Source organism: Denticeps clupeoides, chromosome 8 (genome assembly GCF_900700375.1).
Source record: "Denticeps clupeoides chromosome 8, fDenClu1.1, whole genome shotgun sequence".
Classification (NCBI taxonomy): Eukaryota; Metazoa; Chordata; class Actinopteri; order Clupeiformes; family Denticipitidae; genus Denticeps; species Denticeps clupeoides.
In genome coordinates this window covers 13,432,209-13,452,426 of record NC_041714.1, presented here as the reverse complement: position 1 = coordinate 13,452,426, position 20,218 = coordinate 13,432,209, and the positions used below count along the sequence as shown (strand labels likewise).

Below are 20,218 nucleotides of genomic sequence, written 5' to 3'. Positions count from 1 at the left end.
CCACAGAGCGGACTGTTTTTTTTTTTTTTTTTTTTATTGTGAAGGGTCCATCCTGTATCCTGATGATCATCCCAACACCAGATCCAAAAAGGGAACCTTCATCTATAACACAGTCATAAAAGTACACTTCATAATAAAAAAAGAGAGAGAGAAAGAGATGAATAATGACCCAAAATGAGCCCAGACCACATTGTGCCTTTAAAAGAGGCTAAAATATATCTGATGCAATGCAAGCCTGGTGAAATACTTCATACAAACTTTAGAAAAATGAACAACACTACATAAAACAGGCTATAATTACACTAGTAAACTGATAACAGCATTTTTATACAGTACAAATACACATGCCATGTTTGCATAAGAACTTGACCTGAAATGTCCACTGCACTGTGTCCTGTTTGTACTGCAGCTTAACTGCTATACGGAAAATTCTCTACTAGCACGTACAATCTGAACTAAACACGGAGATGTCACAGCGACTTGACGGAGTTCCTCCAGACCAGGTCAGACACAGCATACGATCTACAATTTCTACACATTCTCTCTACCATCTCATAAAAAAACAGAAGCATCAGAGTTTGGATCCCTGTTGAAAAGGGCAGTTCTTCACATTCAGGAGTTCTCATTAATTCTTTCTCTATTCATAGCGATGCTCAGCGTGGAGCCTCAGCGCGATGAGGAAAATGCACTGGAGCAAAGTAGATTCGTTCCCTTTGCATCTATGGCCATGTCCAAATTTGTGTGTTCTCGTTTATGATTTTTTATTTTTTTTTCCTTCAGAGTTCTTCCCCAGTGCTAACGCCAGGAATGTAGGTGCACCCAATTCTTCAGATCATTGCCCGGAATCCAAAAGACAGAGCTGCACCCAGAGCCAGACCCAGTGACAAGAAGAAGGCCATGATGGCCCCGGCGGTCTCTGCTTCATGTGGGGACACTTTTCTAAGAAAGAGACAAAAAAAAAAAACTCTTAGGACACAAGAGTTCAGCTGTTTCCTGATCAGAAGGCTATGTCTGCTTAAGTGTAGTTTCAAAAAAATGACTAGAAACACGCATTTCCTTCGCATCCCTTCAGCCAGATTAAATTCAACATTAATGAAGCAACTGCACGAGCAAAATTTATTAGAATTTCTGTTCAAAAGTAAGTAAGTTTATTTTTTGGCAAACTCAACTATTAAACCAAATCACGAAAATGCAGTTATAGTCGCAGGAATGCCTGAGTGAAGAACTGAGTACTCACTTTGGTCCGAAGCACATGCAGAGGCTGGCCAGGTACCCGTTACTGAAGGAGAAGAAGATCATGAAGATGATGTACCAGGCGTCATGCGCGAAGAGCACGGGCAGGTAGTTCCTTGGCTGCACGTTGCAGAATATGAAGGCGGGAACGAAGATGATGCGCGCCACCACCAGGATCGGCAGGATTCTGCTGTCCTTCCCCGGCTGGCAGCGGTGGAGAGAAGAAACGGACGAGGTTATGCCTGCACAATCGTATGGCTGAGCGAAAGGAACCTCGTTATGTGGATTAATGCGGTGTTATTTCAGCCAAGTGTCTCTGGGTAAAAGGTCAACGCATGGGAATGGATTTCAAGTCTGGTCTACGGGCTGCAGAAAGGAAATCTCCCAGAACCTACTGTAATCATGGACATGACGTGAATCTCTGCCCAACCGATTGGATTCGCACTGGCTGGCTTAGAGTGATTCTGATAGAATCACTTCTGCAATTACAGAATAATTGTAATTAGTCAGCCCTAGTCACGCATGCATGACCCCCATGTTGTGACCTTTCCATTTAAGGGGGCAGAAATGAGATGGAAATGAGTGGCCATGCGGTGAGTTACAAGATTTCTTTAGGTGCGGGGATCTGGGAGATCTGCAGAAGGATCACGAAGCCTATGAGGGGCCGTTTAGGAAATATTTCAGACTTTTGTTACACAAACACATGTGAAACACACACATTCACATATGAAACTGACAAGCATGCATTTATACTACTGAAAACTTGCACACACACATATGAAACACACACAGATACAGGTGAAATGGACGTGCACACACACACACACACACGTATGAAACACTCACATAGATACAGGTGAAAGCACACACACACACATGAAACACTCACACAGATACAGGTGAAAGCATGCACACACACATATGAAATGCTCACACAGATACATGTGAAAACCACACACACACACACACACACACACACATATATATGAAACACACACACAGATACAGGTGAAAAGCACACACACACACATATGAAATGCTCACACAGATACATGTGATGGACTCTTATGTAACAAACAAAAATTTAAAATTTAACTATATCATCCGGAAGTTGGTTCTATGGATTCAATTTTGGCGACCCAATTTAAAAACCGGTAATTGTATTTTGCACGTGCGCAGTCCAAACCGGGTCGCTCTCCCTTCCTGACGGTTACATAAGAGACCTTTTTACCTGTATCTGTGAGAGCATTTCATATGTGTGTGTGCGTGCTTTCACCTGTATCTGTGAGAGCATTTCATATGTGTGTGTGCGCGTGTTTTGTGTGTGTGTGTATGTGTGTGCGTTTCACATGTGTTTGTGTAACAAAAGTCTGAAATATTTCCTAAACGGCCCCTCATAGAAGCCTGTAAATAAATCTTTATGCATGTCACCAGAGCATGGACAAAGGTGCTTCTGAAATCCACACACTAAGAAACATGTTAAAAAAAAAAAAAGGTCAGTTGTGGGGCAGTGGTGGCCTATTCGGGTAAAGGCAGCGGACCCGTAAGGTGGGAAGGTTGTGGGTTCAAATCCCAAACTGCCAAGGTGCCACCGAGTCCCACACGCTGCTCCCTGGGCATCTTTCATGGCTGCCCACTGCTCACTGATACAGGTTTAAATGCAGAGGACACATTTCGTGGAGTCAACGTGTGCTGTGCTGCGGTGTTTCACGATGACAGTCGCTCTCAGTCTCAGTTGCTGGTGTTGTAGTCAGCAGAGGGAATCGGTCTATTGGAATATCGAATAAACCCTCAACTTACCCACATGCAAACCGCAGTCAGGCTGCGTCCAGCCCAGTCCATCACGTTGAAGAGCAGGAAGCAGGACACAGGGATGAAATACCTTTCTGTTGGGTCACACAGGTGAATTTACATAACTATGTGCTTCAGCATCACACTAAAGACATATTGTGGTGCATCCGGTTACAGGAAAAGCAAAATAACAATAATAATAAGTACACAAATTAGGCTGAAATGGCGGGTATAGTTTCCTGGACTGCTGTTCTCTTCATATTAACTTAAATATTTACAGGAGCAAAAAACAAAAATGCATTATGAGTGCAGTGTGTAGACAACACACACAACACTAATCAACCCAAACCCTCCTCACCCCAGGATCCACCACCGCCGACTGCTGATCTGACATCAACGGTCACAGCCGGGAACGTCCCAATGGTGATGGTGAAGACGAAGCAGACGGAGAGAGCCATGCCCCAGATCTGGAAAAGCGAGACTGGAGATGTTTACATTGCATACATCCTACGTAGTGGAGGAAGTGGACCATAGAAAAAAAAAAACGGACCTGTTTAAAGATGGAGAACACAGACACAGACGGCTTGACCTCCTCGTCCGTCAGCGGGATGACCGGTCTTTTCTCAGCAGACTCATCTGAGGGCAAATAACAACAACTCCACTAAGATCTGCATTTCTAAGCGAACAGAACAGTCATTTCATGTTGCACGTGTGTTCTATCGTTTGGTTTTGCTTGCAGCTGCAACTGCACAGGTACCAGCAGGTCTGGCAGATCGTGGGTGATTTTGGCTTCAGTTTGTGTGCCTCCTCACAAGAGGCCATGATGATATTGAGGGAGAAGAAAGAAAGAACAAAAAAAAAAAACATGCACACTATTACCTTTTCTTAGCAAATCCATTTTGTTTTCTTCATCGCCCGACTGTTGGGGCCTGCTGCAGTTTGCGTAGTACTGGAAAAATTCCTGTGGCCACGGCAACAAGAAAAAGGGCGTTTGCAAAGTGCCAAATGTGCTACTTTTGACCACAGAACCCACCCGCCCCAACCAAGCGTCACGTGAGTCCAAAGAGTCACGTGACCTGAAACAGTTGGCATGCACATCTGCCGTTTTATTTTATTTTCTTATAAATAAAACCTTGGCATGTACCAGTAACTACAAAACAACTCACAGTTTAATACAGACAAACACAAACAGGGGTGTCGGTGCTGTACCATTCTGGGCAGGGCCAGGTACGCCGCAATGGCGATCAGAATGACGACGCAGGCGGTGATGAAATATCCGAAGGCGCTGTCCTGCAGGGCGGAGCCAGCTGGTATAATTTAAAACAGGTATATTAAAAATCTAGAACGTATGTAAATTACATGGTAGTAGCTTAGTGAGTAACACACTCGCCTATGAACCAGAAGACCCAGGTTCAAATCCCACTTACTACCATTGTGTCCCTGAGCGAGACACTTAACACTAAGTTGCTCCAGGGGGGACTGTCCCTGTAACTACTGATTGTAAGTCACTCTGGATAAGAGCGTCTGATAAATGTAAATGTACACAAGAACCCAGACATGGATGGGTCTTGGCGTGCCCCCTGCATCAAAACCCTTTTCTGACTAATGGATTCTTGGAAAGAAAAGTGTTCGCGCACATACTGGCCAGAGCACAGATCATGGAGAACGCAGCGAACGTCCCGGCCAGGCCTTGTCCACTCATGATGGGTGTGGTGTAGGATGCAGGCAACATTCCGGCAAGACCAAAAAGACTTCCCTGCAAAACTGCCCCGAAGGCTGAGGAGAGACGAGACAGCTTGAACACACTTCAGAATGAAACTTCACTTCAGAATGAAACTTCACTTCAGAATGAAACTTTAACTTCTCACATTTTATTTTGGTCACATTGTGTCATTTTGTCACACACGGTCACTTGTTACGTATTTCCGCTGAACACAGTTCCCCCGTTTATTGGTTTATCAGGGAATAAAAGTTTTGACAGTTGGTGAAGATGTTGGGAGCTACGCTGCCACTCACAGTTGATGCAGATAATTTTGATCATGGTGACCACAAAGAAGGGCAGGGCGGCCATGTCCACCTTCACCAGGATTGCAGTAATCAGGAAAACCACAAAGATCACGCCGAGACCCCCTAAGATCCGCACCTTCGGAGGAATCCTGAGAGGGGAGGCAGACAAACAAAACGATCACATCGGAGATCCCACGGTCGCACCGCGGCAGCACAGCCATGGCCTCCGGAAATGAAAACTCCGGATGCGTGCAACAGAGGGAAAGGTCAAAGGCCATCTTTGAAATGAAGAAAAGGCCGACTCTGGCTGTTCTAGGGTCAGTGGGGTGACTGTCCCTTTGGGGAGTGTTATTTTTAATAAGAATGAAATTTGAAAAGGCCACAGGGGGTTCTAATGAGGAAAAGATGTCAAGTTTAAGTTTGAGAGTTTATTTATGGTATGGTTCTAATATTTTAAAAGAATCTTGACTTTAAAATGAAATGTATTCTATGTTTGAAATATGCAAATACCAAAACATGGCCTAAAGGCTTAATGGGGGTGGTCCAAAGCAGGGTTGGGCCAGTCTTGGATTTCATTTCTCAAACATTTAATTTCCAGAATTCATGACTGGAGCCGTACCTCTGATGGATGAAGGAGTTGAGGCAGGTAAAAACGAGAAGCGGCAGCATGGCGCACAGAGTCATCACGTTGTTGAACTTTGACTCCAGGACGTTGCGCGTGTCCCCCTCTGCCACGGTTCCATTCAGCCCGGCACCGGGCTGGGTGTCCTTCAGACGGCTGGTGAAATACTGCCGGGGACGTAAGCATTCTGGGTCAAAATAAAACCCACCCATCAGAAACAACCTTCCCGGAGAAGAAAATATTTACCATGGTGGCAGTCATGAAGAAGTTCCACGGCAGCAGAGTTCCCAGGCCCAGGATAAAGAATATAATCCAGACCAAATTGTATCTGAGAGCAAGAGCGTGCCAACACATCCATTAGCAAAATACACAAAAACACCCTTGGCATGACTCTCATTTAACACAAATCTTGGCACAGATACTCACTTGTCCCGTGGAACTGTGATCGCAGTCATTTTTCTGGCTTCACTGTGCGCTATTAGATCTGAAACGAAGAGATCCATAGAACCAATGAACAGAGAATCTTCCGAAATCGCCGTATTCGGTACTGAGCTCATATGCATTTGCAGCTTGTGTGCTTGTGTGTGTACGAGTAAGAATTCACAGCCCTCAACCTCCAGGTCACCTCGTCTAAATTATGATAAAAGCTCAGGAACACACACACACAGGATAAAATAATAATAATAATAATGTTTTAATTTACTTCCAAATTCCACCTCGCAACAAAAACCTAAAAAAAAAAAAAAAAAACAGATCCCCACGACACCCTAAAAACACACGGCCTGAGGACCCAATCTTGAGAAAACATTTTTGGGTCAGACGTGAAAACAAAGTGAGAATGATTCATTAATGAAAATGATTCCAAAAGGAATATATTCACTCTGCTTTTCCACAGAATCACGACACTTAACCGTTTAAACAAACACATACGTTGCACAAGAGAGTCCACACAAAATGTTTGCATGTAACAGGGTTTGTTCTTCCAGCTGTGCGATGTTCTGCGCCAAATCAAATCCCCTCAAATCTCGGCATTCGCATGCAGCACAAAAAAAAAAAAGTACAAATGTCTGGACGCCAGTACTTACGCGCCCGGGTCCCCTTTCTGCTTCACATGAAAGTGCGGACGTGTGCCAAGCGTAGTCCCACCGCGAGCCTGGCGACGGGCCCACCTCCCTCCCCCCCCCTCCCTCCCTTGGCGTTAACGCCTGTACCACGGGCCCTCTGCGCCGACTTGATAACAGCTTTGAAGGAGTGCACCCTCGCCTCCAGACACCGGCACGGAGCCACGTCCAAAAAAAAAAAAAATCGAGGGTCATCGCCCGAGAATGTTGCGCCTCGGCCGAGGTGCGCGGGAAGCCCTCATTTACTGATTTTTATTTTTCCAAAGAAAAACAGCCCCTCGGGAGGGCATCCAGACTGCGGGCGGAGCCCACGGCACCACAGACAGAAAGTGTCACTTAGTGGACGAGCTTTAATTACTATGGAAACGTTCCAAGCGCTGAGGACATGCAGGGACAACTCAAAAAAAAAAAACACACACACACACAAAAATTGTATTTAGAAAAATTTTAAAGGTTACCTGTCAGAACGGAAGGACAAGAGTCATGTGCCGGGGCAGGACGGATGCTCCGTTGTCACACATAATTGATTAGTGGCATGTGGGTCACATTGTCTAACGCGGGCCTAATGCCTCACGGCGCGTTTCCCCTCAAGCGGCAGTGGCGGTAGCACACCGGAGCTAAATAAGTAAACGACTTAACCAACTTTCACCGGACCTAAATTAGCTCGTAATCGGCGACATGCATTCCCCACGGGCCAGGAATTCCACAGTTCGTGCAGCGAAGGGCCACCTTTCCGAACTGCCACTCGCCATGCGCGAACCCAGTCTTTAAGTGAGCGAGACGCTGCTCTGTGTAAAGCTGAAGGGTCGTCTGGTCGAGCGAATACGATATAATCATCATCATCATCATCATCATCATAATAAAACTGATTTATGAGCACTCGGAGCACACAAGTACAAACCCAGCCAATTTACTGAGCCATTGGACAGGTCCTGCTACTTCAAAGTGACAAAACATTAGAGCTGCAAGACCTCAGACATGGAGACGAGATTCACGGGGAAGCAGCACGTATTACGCCAAACCACTGAGGACCTAAGACATGTACACATCTTTCAAAAACGCCAAGGCACACAGAAGCTCGAATTCACAGATAGCGAGATGCCTCCTGCTCACACTCATTTCATACATTTTAATCACTTCCATCTGACTAATGGCGTGATTAAGCCATTTCAAACAGTACTACAGCACACACAGATTATTTATTTATGGATTGCTCAGAAGGTCCTGCTTGTGTATGTTGTAGAAGGTGGAGAAGTGTTTTTCAAAAGAGAAGTTTCATTTAAAAATAAATGCATATAATTAGGCAATAGGGGAACCAATGGGTGGGACAGGGCCTAGAAATCATTGTTCCTCTATGTTAGTCATACATGCCTACGTAGGCTCTTACGAGCCAAAAAAATAAAAAATCGAAATACCTTTTATTGTCTCATCATCTAACATGTGGAGTTATGTACTTAATAAAAAGTGGAGACCTGGTCTCCACAGTCACCAGACCTGAACCCAATCGAGATGGTTTGGGGTGAGCTGGACCGCAGAGTGAAGGCAAAGGGGCCAACAAGTGCTAAAGACCTCTGGGAACTCCTTCAAGACTGTTGGAAAAGCATTTCAGGTGACGACCTCTTGAAGCTCATCGAGAGAATGCCAAGAGTGTTCAAAGCAGTAACCAGAGCAAAGAAACTAGAATATAAAACATGTTTTCAGTTATTGTTGTACATGTTTCAGTTCACATTTTTTTGTTAAGTACATAACTCCACATGTGTTCATTCATAGTTTTGATGCCTTCAGTGAGAATCTACCAACGTAAATGGTCATGAAAATAAAGAAAAGGCATTGAATGAGAAGGTGTGTCCAAACTTTTGGCCCGTACTGTACGTATATAAATTATCTACATGCATAAATTGTCAATGAACAACAGGAATGCCAGATATTTAACTCAGTGTTGTTTATCAATCTTTCAATGTTTCCATTTTTACGCCCACATCATGAATAGATTCCGTTTTTTCTGTTGGAGCTTAGCTTGATGCTCCCTGGAGATCTGAGTGGATAGGACGAGATGATCGCTCTCAGAAACACTTTATAAATCAACTGTTTATTCAGCATCTTGACGTAATGATACGAGACGAAAAGTCCCTTATTGCTATTAATTATACCACTTAAACTAAACTGCATTTAGGCTCCTACAGTGTGTATTGTGTAAAACACACTAAATATGGTAACTGTGTATATGAGTTGAACGTCCGCATTTGGGTCACAAACGGACCTGCTAACTGTGGAATGGAATTACCGATTTCATGCCACGACGGAGTCATTTTTGCCGTTTACACTGCGAGGTGTGACCGCTTTTCCTTTTGTCGGTTAGAGCTGTTAAAGCAGCCGTGAACTATGCAAAATACAGACGGCAGCTTCAATTCGTGCTGCAAAACGTGCTGCTTCTGCATTTATGTTTCTAGATGAACGTTGCATCAGTACGTCACCCACGGGCCCACGGCTAGGGTGACAACGCAAATCCACTCCTAATTAGTCCCGGCTTTGCAACGATAAAACGGAATCAGTTTCAGTGCAGGGGAATCCAGTTGGGGGCCCGGGGCCAGTTGTGCCGGAGCCAGCGGGAATGTGCAGTGCAGTCACTGCGGCACTTCAGCTTTCCCTCACTTCCTTCGTCCTCCGCACCACTTACGCTAATTCGATCTGTGCGCCAACGGAATGCTGGTACGAGGGAGGGAGGAGGAGGAGGAGGTCACAGTGTCACAGCGTGCGGAGATGCTCAGCTGCAGCTGCACAGGCCTTGAGCAGAAGCTTCACTTTAGTGATAAGATGTTTCCTTTTTCGTCGGTGGGAACAGAAGCTTGGAAGGTGCAGCGAAGAGGAAACAGACCCGTAATCCGAAAAACTGAGCACGGCACCTTCCCCCACACTGTTCCCTCAGGTGATTGGTTAAATGCAGAGACCACATTTCACTGTGTGCACTGGATGCTGTGCTGCGTCACATGTGACAACTCATCGCTTTCACTAAAAACTGTCGGCCTGTAGGATTTCCCCTACAAACTATAATTCGACCTTTTGCATGTCGAGTCCATATAGAATATTGTAGGACTTCAGTTTTGATGAATAGATCATTGTAGTCATGCCTCATTTCCTGTTACAGGTGTGCGAGAAAGATTTAAGGAGGTTACTTAACTTCCTGACACAATAAAAGGCCAGAGGTCTGACTCCGCCCATCATCACATCCCCCATCCTGCAGCAGGGGGTTCTGGCCACAATGGGGGCCTAATAGAGCGAAAATGAGTGGTGATTATGGCGATAAAGGCAATGACAGCTTCGCCCCGGAAAGTTACATAGCTGCAGTGCATATTCATGGCCAGAACCCTGCAGTACCCTAGTAGGTCAGACACTCGCCTACAAACCAGAAGACCACAAAGTCACAGTTTCAAACTCCACTTACAACTACTGATTGTAAGTTCATCTACATTAGGATGCTGGATAAACGCTCTAAGCATAAATTAAAGTGATTAAGCAGTTCATCTGCTCTGAATTGATCAAGTTGTGAAGTTGCACAAACTTCAGCACAAAGAGCGGAATCCGGAAAAAAATGTTATTATGAGCAGACATTCTCACAACGTTCAAAGCATTTTAGAAATGGAGTTCCATGCTGTGTCATAAAATGTCCTTAAAAGTGGTCAAAGTGGGGAAAATGTGTAGCTTGCCCTTCATTACAGCCGGTCACTCTGTTCCCGCTCCGTCCCATTTCCATCTTTGGTGCACTGGGGAATTGCCAGGAGCAAATGTCTCCACGAGATAATTCCTCCCAGTCACGACCAGTCTGATATCCAGAGCCCGTAAAACATCAGGGGTTCGTCCCTGTTTACAACACAACCGTGACGAAACAGCTAGAGGAGCACCTGTTTCATCACTGAGGGCTCGATTTCTGTAGATATGCTGGGCCAAGTCAGTCGGTAACAAAAAACTTTTTACATTTCCAACTCTACTGGCATTTTAATGAAAGTAAAAGAAAAATATATAATAATAAAAACAACACACACTGGGATTACACAGCCATTTCTACTGCCTTTTGAGGACTGACACACTATTGATATGCAACGCATTCATTCCTGAACGGACACTGAATGACTGTCGGCTGACACCAAAGGAGGCTCAAGTGTGACCTCAGAGGTCAAGCCACTGAAACGGATTAAAAGACCAGGAATGCGCTGAATAACCCCAAAGTTCTGGAACCAAAAAAGGGTTCAGATGAAGTAGCAGGAAAAAAAAAAATTCCGTCATTCAAAACAAACCAGCGCAGACCGTGGACCAGAAGTCCAGGAATAGTCCACCGGGCCTGGCCCGCGGTGGGTAATACGAGCCGGACAGCTGGAAAATGTTGACCAAGCCTGGACCCAGCAGCACGGCAAGGATTTAACACCGAGCACCAGAACACAAACCAAGAACTGCATATTTATATTATATCTTTGTCTATATTTCAGATCCTTCTACAAAGGACTCAAGTCCATTCTGCTTCTAGATTTTGTTTTTTCTGGTAGGGGTGACCCAACAATGAAGGTCTCTCTCCACATCTGAAAGTTCTATTCATACAGGGGGGAAAATATCATCCAATACAGAATAAAAGTCACGATGTTGGGAAGCTTCGTGCTTTTTGGCGATTGAAAAAAAGGGAAAACGGAGGGAAACCGGATTTCAGACCATGCGGTGGCAGCGTGATACGACGGCACACCACGTGCGACGACGTCCGGGTGACCGGGCCATGCGACCAAAGCCCTAGTCAATGCCGAGTCAACTGATTTAACTAGCCCTCCTTCCACTAGCTCTCCTGCCGCGCACTGTTTATGGCGCGCCACGCCGTGGGTCTTCTTATTAGGAGCAGTATATTTCAAACAAAATAAAAGCGCGGTAAAGATGGGGGTTGCCAGATCACGTCGAAATCACGAAACGAGCCAACAAGACGAGTTTGGAATTAATGGCGTCTTATTTCGTTCGTGTTCGTTTATGTAAGTACACGCTCGACACGCGCGTAGCATTTCTTGCATTAAGTGCCGGCCGTAATGAGCGAAATGAAAGAGTATGCAGCCTCAGCAACCGATGAGCCAACAAACGTCAGCTTGGGTCTGAAATAAAGAGCCGTATGTATAAAAACACGCGCGAACGCACGGAGACATTTCACAAACCACGAATGTCCTCATCGAATATTTTAACACTCGAAAATTCCTAGAAATAAAAGCCGCTTGGAACTCGCGGACCTGGCAACATGGCACAACAATAAACTCGATTCATTTAAGAATCAAGCGCAGAACCGAACGAGAAATAAAAAAAAAAACAACGGAGCCACCGTGGAGCTTGGTGTGAAGGAGCGTGTATTCCTGTGTCCTACCTTCCCCCTGAAAGCTCCTCTCTCAGTCCGACGTGTGGCTCTGGTGAAGGGGTAAAGCACATGTTCCCTCCACACATCAGTCGTCCTGCCCCCCGGACGCCCCCTTTTTGTATTCCAGTCATACACCAAATCAGCCTCTTCTGCTTTCAGCTCTTTTTGCTCCTTTTTAAAATTCACCTTTAAATAATTATTATATTAAATACTATGTAGCTCTATTATTGGTAATACTTCAGGATATTAAAAGTTGATTAAATACATAATGAACTTATGAAACCATAAAAAAAAAAACAACGGCAACATTCTCAGCCATGTATTTTGTCAAAATGAGCTGCAATCCATTTCACTGTACCTGAGAGAGGAACGCTTGACACGTCCTGGGTGCCTGGAGGTGCAGTCTTTCCTCGTCTTTGTCATTTGGGCCGAAGTGGCCCCTACATTTCACAGAGCAGCGCTCGGGGCCTGGCAGAAAGACAGGGGAATGTCACTTAGAACACCAGGCTCTTTAAATACTGTACAGTACAGAAAAGTCACCAATACAATTCCAGTGACAAACTAGAACAGTTCATCTAAGCAGCACGCAATATTGTTAACTATTAAAAAACAATTAAAATACTGATTTACCTAAACTGTAAATTGCAAAATTTCAAGAAACAAAGACTCTGTTATCCAATTCTTCTCTGAGCAGAAATACACATCTGTACACATTTGCTTGTAGGAAACAATTCATTATTTTACAGAGCTGGGAGGGACCAACCAAGTTCAAGTTCAAATGAGCTTTATTGTCTGTTCAGCCGCATACCGGTTAGAAAGTACACAGTGAACCAAAACAACGCTCCAACGGAACCTGGTGTAACATTTAAAAAAAGTGCACGTGTGCCACATAGACAAACCGGGCTACATAAAGTGCAAACATGGAACACAGGCAGTACAAGAGTAACAGGCAAACAAAATATGTAGACAACAGAAGACAGACTGCGCTGAGCCAGTGGGATGATTGCAGTGTAAGGTGCCAGGTAATGATAGCGGAAATAGTTGGTGCTGGTCCCAATGTTGCATCATGAAGTGCATCTGGAGTAAAACGTTTGCGAGGACAATTGTGCGACCTCTAAATGGCAGGAGGATTATTTGGATGTAGGATGTATTAAATGGATGTAGGAGGATTATTTGTGTGTTTTACACTTTCTCTGCGTGCATGTTGTACACATTAGTTCCCTTCCTGAGCCAAATTCAGAAAAAAAAAAAATTCACTGCTGACTAAAACTTGCACAGTACTGTAAGAGACATGATTAATTGCTCTTTTTAACGATCATAAACTGTTTTAAAACAGTTTTGCACGAGGGTTAAAGTTAACCAAATGGTTCCAGCTTTTAAAAAAAGTGACAACACACTCAGCTGTATCACGTTTGCACTTGACCTTTCCAGAGGGAGAAACAAAGAGGTCGGCAAAGTACTTACGAAGAGACTCAAGAGCCAGATGCAAAGTGGGTCTCCATTATGTCTGACCTCCTGACAACACAAGCAATAAATCCCCAAACCTTCACCAATCACCCAAAAAAAAGAGTTTAGAGCATCCAGCCCACACCTCATTCCCAACACACAACCACACCTCAGGTCCAGCAGCTGAGCTCCAACTTTATAAGCTAAAGATATGGACCATCTGGGCTCCATCTGGCTCCGACTCAAGATACGTCTGTTTATCTTGCAAAACAAAAAAAAAATACTTTTTTGCTGAACAAAAAGAACCATTTGCTTATAAATCATCTATTCACATCAGCACAGCCGCTTCTTTTTCACCATCAAACCCTTTCGCTGTTTTAATTCCCCAATGCGCTCAGACCACAGGAAAGAAGGTTCTGGGTGGAAAAATCATTTGATGCGTTGCAGATGTGACCCAAAAATGTGTAATCCATTTTTTTTTCTTGCAACATAACATATTTCTTACTAAAAGCATTTGTCAATCTAGCTGTAAAGGATTTATACATTTGCATGGGGGGAAAATTAACTTTAAAGATTTATAGTGGAGGGCTTGTGGACGTGCATGTGCTCTTTGTTAAACAGTGGCACTCCTCCAACCAACAAGCGCTCAGACGTTCACTTACAGATAAGGAGGATGCATGTGCACTTAGATAACATCAAGTCTGGGTTGGTTGAAAAACATGAGAAGAACTTCTTCATTTCTGTAATTCCTCTTAAAATCAGTTCTTATACTGGTCAGCCTAAAATTCAGTGTGTCCTCCTTTCGGCACCAGAACAGTCCATGGACACCTGGATCCTGCTCCATGGATCGGACCAGTTTTTACAGCACGTCCCGCAGATGCTTGGTTAGATCGAGGTCTGGAGAATTGGGAAGCCAACTCCGTATGTCAAAGCCACTGACGTCGGGTGGGTGGTGCGTGTCAAATTAACAGCCACATGAACTCAGGACCCAAGGTCTCCCAGGAGAACATGGTGCCAAACATCACACTGCCTGCGCCAGGTCGTCATAATACATCCTGTGGCCAAATACAATGCTATTAAAATGTTCCAGCGCACCCAGTCGCAACATCCCTAATATACCACGGCTTTCGTAGCTGATGTGATGTGGCCTTTTTAGTTTTTTTGGCCCAAACAGCTCTGTCGAAAAGAAAACAAGCCCAGAAACGAGAATTTCAAAATTCAGAAGCCAAATACGGAATCTTTCCACAACGTCCCATTGCGTCAAAGTGCGCAGAGTAAACACGGGGTGTGATATTTTCGTGCAAACGGTTCTGCTGGAGGAACGGCGCTGTTCAAACGTCGGCCTGTTCAGCTGCCGCCCCTACTCAGAACCCGACTTGGCCGGCGCCGTGTTTACAGTCAGGTTTTTCCTGCAGGTCCAACCGCTGTGCCCACTCCCTGTCTGCTGGAACGCCAGGCTGAGGCTTAAACAAGCGTGTCTGGAAACGTTTTTCACTGCGAACACGCCCTGCCCGCAGCCACACGCGCCGACACCAGGCGGGCCTCGGCGCGGCCAACAACAAACATGGTGCGGGGAGGCGGGGTTTAAAGAGTCATATCCTTTAGCGTTAATTAAACGAGCTGGTTTTTGTTTCCTCGATTGTCGCTTGAACTGTGCAGTCTTCCATCAGCCCTGACTTCCTGCTCCCCTGAAGAGGCCAGTGGTGTCCAAGGTTTTAATAACATCTTATTTTCACAGCGGACGTGCTCTACAAACAGCGCTGACTTGTTTTGTTCACCGTCGTAATTTCCCCCTGACTGTAGAATTCCAGGCTTTTCGTATATCCAAGACTGCTCATGAGACATGGTCGTCTAGGAACGGGCTCCACTCGATCACTGACTCTATCTGCTGCAGCCATCCATGCCTAATCCATGGATGGAAGTGTAGATCTGGAGAATCAACAGCTTGAACCCCACTTTCCACGAGCCAATTCTGCTCTGTAGCTCAGGCCTTCACGCCTTCTGGTAAACGCTACATCTTTCCCACTAAAGGTACGCTTCACGAAGGTACGTCAATCGGTGCAGGCAAACAAAGGTAAATCTTCACGTGTGCGAAAAAAAGCATGATAATTAGGAAAAAACAGCACCGTAGTATATCCCTCGTGAGTGGACATTTTGAGTGGGTTTTGTGGTTCTGGACTGCATCTACACACCGGCTGTACGCGATCTAATATCTTAAAATGACTTTACACAGTTTTAGATTAGTGAATAATCATCATGGAAAACTGTTACCATGAAGGTGTGTAGGTGGTCTACAACAACCAGAACGTCCGCCCAAAGTGCTTCTTGCAGCCGAGTTCCATTTCCTGTTGTTCTGTAGATGTTCATACTGGATTTATTTATTCATCTTTTTTTGGAAGCTACGTTCACAGTAACTCTCTTCCACACGTTCCTCCGAGAATAGTAAAGAGCAAGATGTGGGTCAAAGAATTTCAGCGTCAAAGCATCAGAGTTCCTCTTAATCCAGGTTCAGGCTCTTATAGGGTTGGAATTCCTCCAGACATTACAACACTCTGTGGGACCAAAGTCTAATGGCACAGAAAACCAAAACCCAGTAACCCAGCTCTCTGGCTTTTGCCTGCTGAGCATCTGCTGAGCATCTTTGGGCCAATTAATGGATTTAACAGCATCGATTATCACCTGTTCGGTCACATGGTGCACTCAGCGAGGACTTACGTGACCCAAGTGACCCTAGGAGAGGTCCCGTTCATTAGTATCACTGCAGCCTAGGACCTGAACGGCCATTTCACCGATTTCTGTTGAACTCTTCATTGGTAGCAGAATTACAATATGTGTCTGGAAGAAGGTCGGGCTCCTGGTGTCTGATGAGAATGGTGAAAAGGTTTTCTTGCAACACGCACATAAAAGGAACAGAGCCATGGTGGTTCCAGGGCTCCAGCTTGATTCGATCGGAACTGAGCAGCAGCCACACCTGTGATTAGAGCACGTTCCTGGGATATCCCACAGGTCAGTCCACCGTGAAGAGAGGTTATCTCTCTGACCCTTCTGGAAAAGGGTGAAATTGTGGCATGCCATTTGGGCGGAGGATTGTCTTAAACCTATTATTCACTTTTTCTAGGCACATATCCGCACGCGCATTAGATAAAGCATGAGCATGACTGATGCAACAGATGTGCCCCATGAGAAAAGATGACCATACAGATATGCGGACAATGTGTTTGTTCAGTCTTGGACCAAAATTTCCCTCTGCCTCAATAATTAAATGAAACAAAGGCCTGTGAGTGAGGCAGTTGCTCTGAAATAATGACCTTCTGAGACGTGCTTGGGATCCGGGTTTAATGGACCCCGGCCTGGCAACATCCTGATTCTGGTGGCAACACGTGGTACTGTGGTCTCCAGATTTATAAATAGCCAGCGATCATCAGGAGATCAGCTGAACAAGTTGTCCACGTTTTGGCATGTTTCTGTTCATTCTTGCTTCATGTGCCTCCAAGCTAATGGAATAGATCAGAAGGCAGCTCTGAGCACCCTGCCATCAGGATGCATGACTCTGTAAGAATGCCCCTTGGGGCTCAACACCGTATGAGGATGCATCAGCAGTCAGTAGCACATTCAACAAGCTGCTCCGTCCTCCAGCTTACACCAAACTCTGGTGAACTTCTTACCACGGTATCTGTCGTTCTTGAAATTGAGGTGTAGAAGCAGGAAGATATGGAGTTTACAGCATTCACTGAGCAACCATGCTGACCCGTGTCCACCAAGTACCTACAATGGACACATAAGCATCAAAACTGAACCACAGCGCATTACGAGAAGGTGTCCCGGTCAATGTTCTGTACAGTCATCTGCAGGGAAACCATGGCTCCTTCCTTCACGTGGTGGTAACTTGGACAATCTCGGTAGACCACACGTCACCCTGCTTTTCATCACATCCCTCTTCAGAGCAGCAGTTCTTCTGCAAAGTTATCAATTTGCTTCAATGCAGAGATTTATTACATCCCATCTAAAAGATTACCATTGATCTTTACACATGGACAATCTCCTACTGCACAAGCCGCCGGTGCTGACTTTACAGAAAAAAAGGGACTGCAAGCTGGGAAAATGTTCTCTCTTAGACCTTGGAGCTTATTTTGGCCAGACGGAGCGTTTGGATGCTTCAGAGGCAGGCCGGCTTATTCAAACAGTCGAATGCCAACGATGCTTCCATGTGAAGAGATAATGCCGCTGGCTGCTGCACTGAAAAAAAAGATCAGTTCCACATGATTCATTTGATTTAGGCAGTCCTAATTCCTTTGCATAATTTCAAACCACACATGGTCCATCGTTTCTGTAGTGTTGTGGTTTTCACGTTCGATACCGGGCAGAAACAGACCTCTCTAGAGGCAGTGGTGGCCTAGCGGTTAAGAAAGCAGCCCAGTAATCAGAAGGTTGTCGGTTCGAATCCCGAGCCACTGAGGTGCCACTGAGTACTGTCCCCACACACCGCTCCCCGGGCGCCTGTCATGGCTGCTCACTGCTCACCAAGGGTGGTGGTTAAAAGCAGAGGACACATTCCGTCCCGTCACCATGTGCTGCGCTGCAGTGTTTCACCATGACAATAACTTCACTTTCATATTAAATAAATTCAGCTTGATTTGGCATTGAGTCGTACATGATCTTGCATCTTGTAAGATGTAAAAACGTACTTTATTCTTTTAAATGTGATGCATTTTGTTGGAAACATTAAAATATTAAGCCAAAGCCATGTGATTCAATTGAGTTAATTTAGAAAGGGAACCCCTAACTTTGTAGGCTTAACTTTGTGGCTGTGTGCATAACAGAAATATGAGGGTTCGTGAAGAGCCTGGCTGGATATAAAAATGTAGAAATCCACGTACCGTAATCGATACCTGACTGGTTTGTGTTCTGCAGCACCACAATATCCTTCCATGTGGGCAACACACCCGCCTATGAACCAGAAGACCTAGGTTCAAACCCCACTTACTACCATTGTGTCCCTGAGCAAGACACTTAACCCTGAGAGGGGGACTGTCCCTGTAACTACTGACTGTAAGTCGCTCTGGGCGATAAGGGCGTCTGGTAGATGCTGGAAATGTAAATGTAAATGTAATGACTCTGTAATGAGTCGGCATGGGCTTTTTCCTGGGATTTTGTGTCGTCTTTTAAACACCCATTCGCTTCAGATGACCAAACAGGCCATTGGTCCAAGTCACAAACAAGACTTCTTCCGTCCGATCACGATTCTATGCAGATGCCCATCCTGCCTCTCCTGTCTCTTAACACCGCCGTGCATTTAGACGCAAGCAATTCTATTACTGCGCCTACTTGAATTTGCGTGACGTCACTCACGCAACGTGAATCTGCGTGACGTCAGCCGGGTCTCTCGAACGTCGCGGAAACGGACGAGGAGAAGTTGCGCCCTCGGTACTCACGCGGTTTTTTGCTCGTCGCAGCTCCGGCTGGCGGGCCAACACGTTGGGGCAGTTTTATATTGTAAGATATGGGTCATGGTATTAAAGGGGTATTCTCTCTTTAAAGCGCCCGGGAGAACTTGTTCAGAAGGGAATTACGCGTTCAGCCAATCAAATACATGAATTGCGTAGAAATCAAACGTCTCTCTTCATTTACATTTACATTTATGGCATTTATGGCGTTAAGTGATTGTCATTGTGAAACACTGCAGCACAGCATAGCACAAGGTGACACAACGAAATGTGTCCTCTGCATTTAACCATAATCTTTGGTGAGCAGTGGGCAGCCATGACAGGCGCCCGAGGAGCAGTGTGTGGGGACGGTGCTTTGCTCAGTAGTACCTTGGCAGCTCGGGATTTGAACCGGCAACCTTCTGATTACGTGCCCACTTCCTTAACCGCAAGGCCACCACCGCCCCTGCAATAAAATTCATGCACGCAATAAAACTCTTGACTTTTTGTATATAATAATGAGTTTGCTCATGTTGCCAGCGGTCGGTGAATGGCCACTGGTGCCCGGGTGAAAGGGGACTGGGGATAAATGTGTTGTGCTGCTTTAAGAACGGGCCGAGCACAAATCGTTTTTGTGCTATTTTGGTGGCAACCATCTCACTCACTTTTTAAAACCTGTGGTCAGGCCAGTATCACATGGTTCAGTTGTGCGTCTTCTTATTTTTAGACGCCGCTGGAGAACTTTCGCTCTGAACGCTGGCTTTACTCAAGTCGTTCAGAAAGCCCTCAACTCGTAGTCAGAAACGAATGTACATGGTGTCTGGCTGACTCGCCAACTGGTTGTCTTTTATTTTCCAAATGGGCCACCTTCCCGGTGAAGTGCAGGTTAGAATCTCAGATTTTTCCTTTTTTTCGATTCATTTCAGCACTTCTCCGTAGGCCTCTGGTGAGCGCTCAGGTCAATTTCCTTCCTTTTATCCGGATACTCACCTTCTCCTAACCCGTTTCCTTCAGCGATAACCTTCCATAGATCTCCACCCATATGCTTGTCAGCCATTGTTCCAGCTCGTCTTCAAACTTTTTCATTTCAATTTTCCAGTCATAAATAATGGCTAATGCATGAGCTGCTGAAGGAGCGGTCCAATTCAAGGAATTCCAGTGGTCTAAAAAAAAAAAAAATTCCACACTCATTTTGACAGGA

General features: G+C 45.3%; 1 protein-coding gene across 9 annotated transcripts; it reads right to left on the bottom strand.

Annotated features, from left to right (window-relative positions):
* Window positions 1–35: 35 nt before the first annotated feature.
* On the bottom strand, window positions 36–19,069 carry slc29a1a (solute carrier family 29 member 1a). Of its 9 annotated transcripts, none has more exons than XM_028989508.1 (15): window positions 19,027–19,069; window positions 12,507–12,616; window positions 12,158–12,334; window positions 6,080–6,137; window positions 5,900–5,981; window positions 5,651–5,820; window positions 5,041–5,180; window positions 4,666–4,800; window positions 4,234–4,331; window positions 3,904–3,985; window positions 3,575–3,660; window positions 3,383–3,491; window positions 3,034–3,119; window positions 1,238–1,437; window positions 37–939 (listed from the first exon to the last, which is right to left on the bottom strand). In XM_028989508.1, exons 4-15 carry the CDS (start codon window positions 6,106–6,108, stop codon window positions 828–830), a joined length of 1,329 nt encoding a protein of 442 aa, XP_028845341.1. In that variant the 5' UTR covers window positions 6,109–6,137; window positions 12,158–12,334; window positions 12,507–12,616; window positions 19,027–19,069; the 3' UTR covers window positions 37–827. The 9 variants fall into 9 exon arrangements, with proteins under 9 accessions (XP_028845347.1, XP_028845345.1, XP_028845340.1 ...); XM_028989510.1 differs by lacking the exon at window positions 19,027–19,069 and adding an exon at window positions 17,260–17,327; XM_028989509.1 differs by lacking the exon at window positions 19,027–19,069 and adding an exon at window positions 12,779–12,856.
* Between the last annotated feature and the right edge of the window lie 1,149 nt (window positions 19,070–20,218).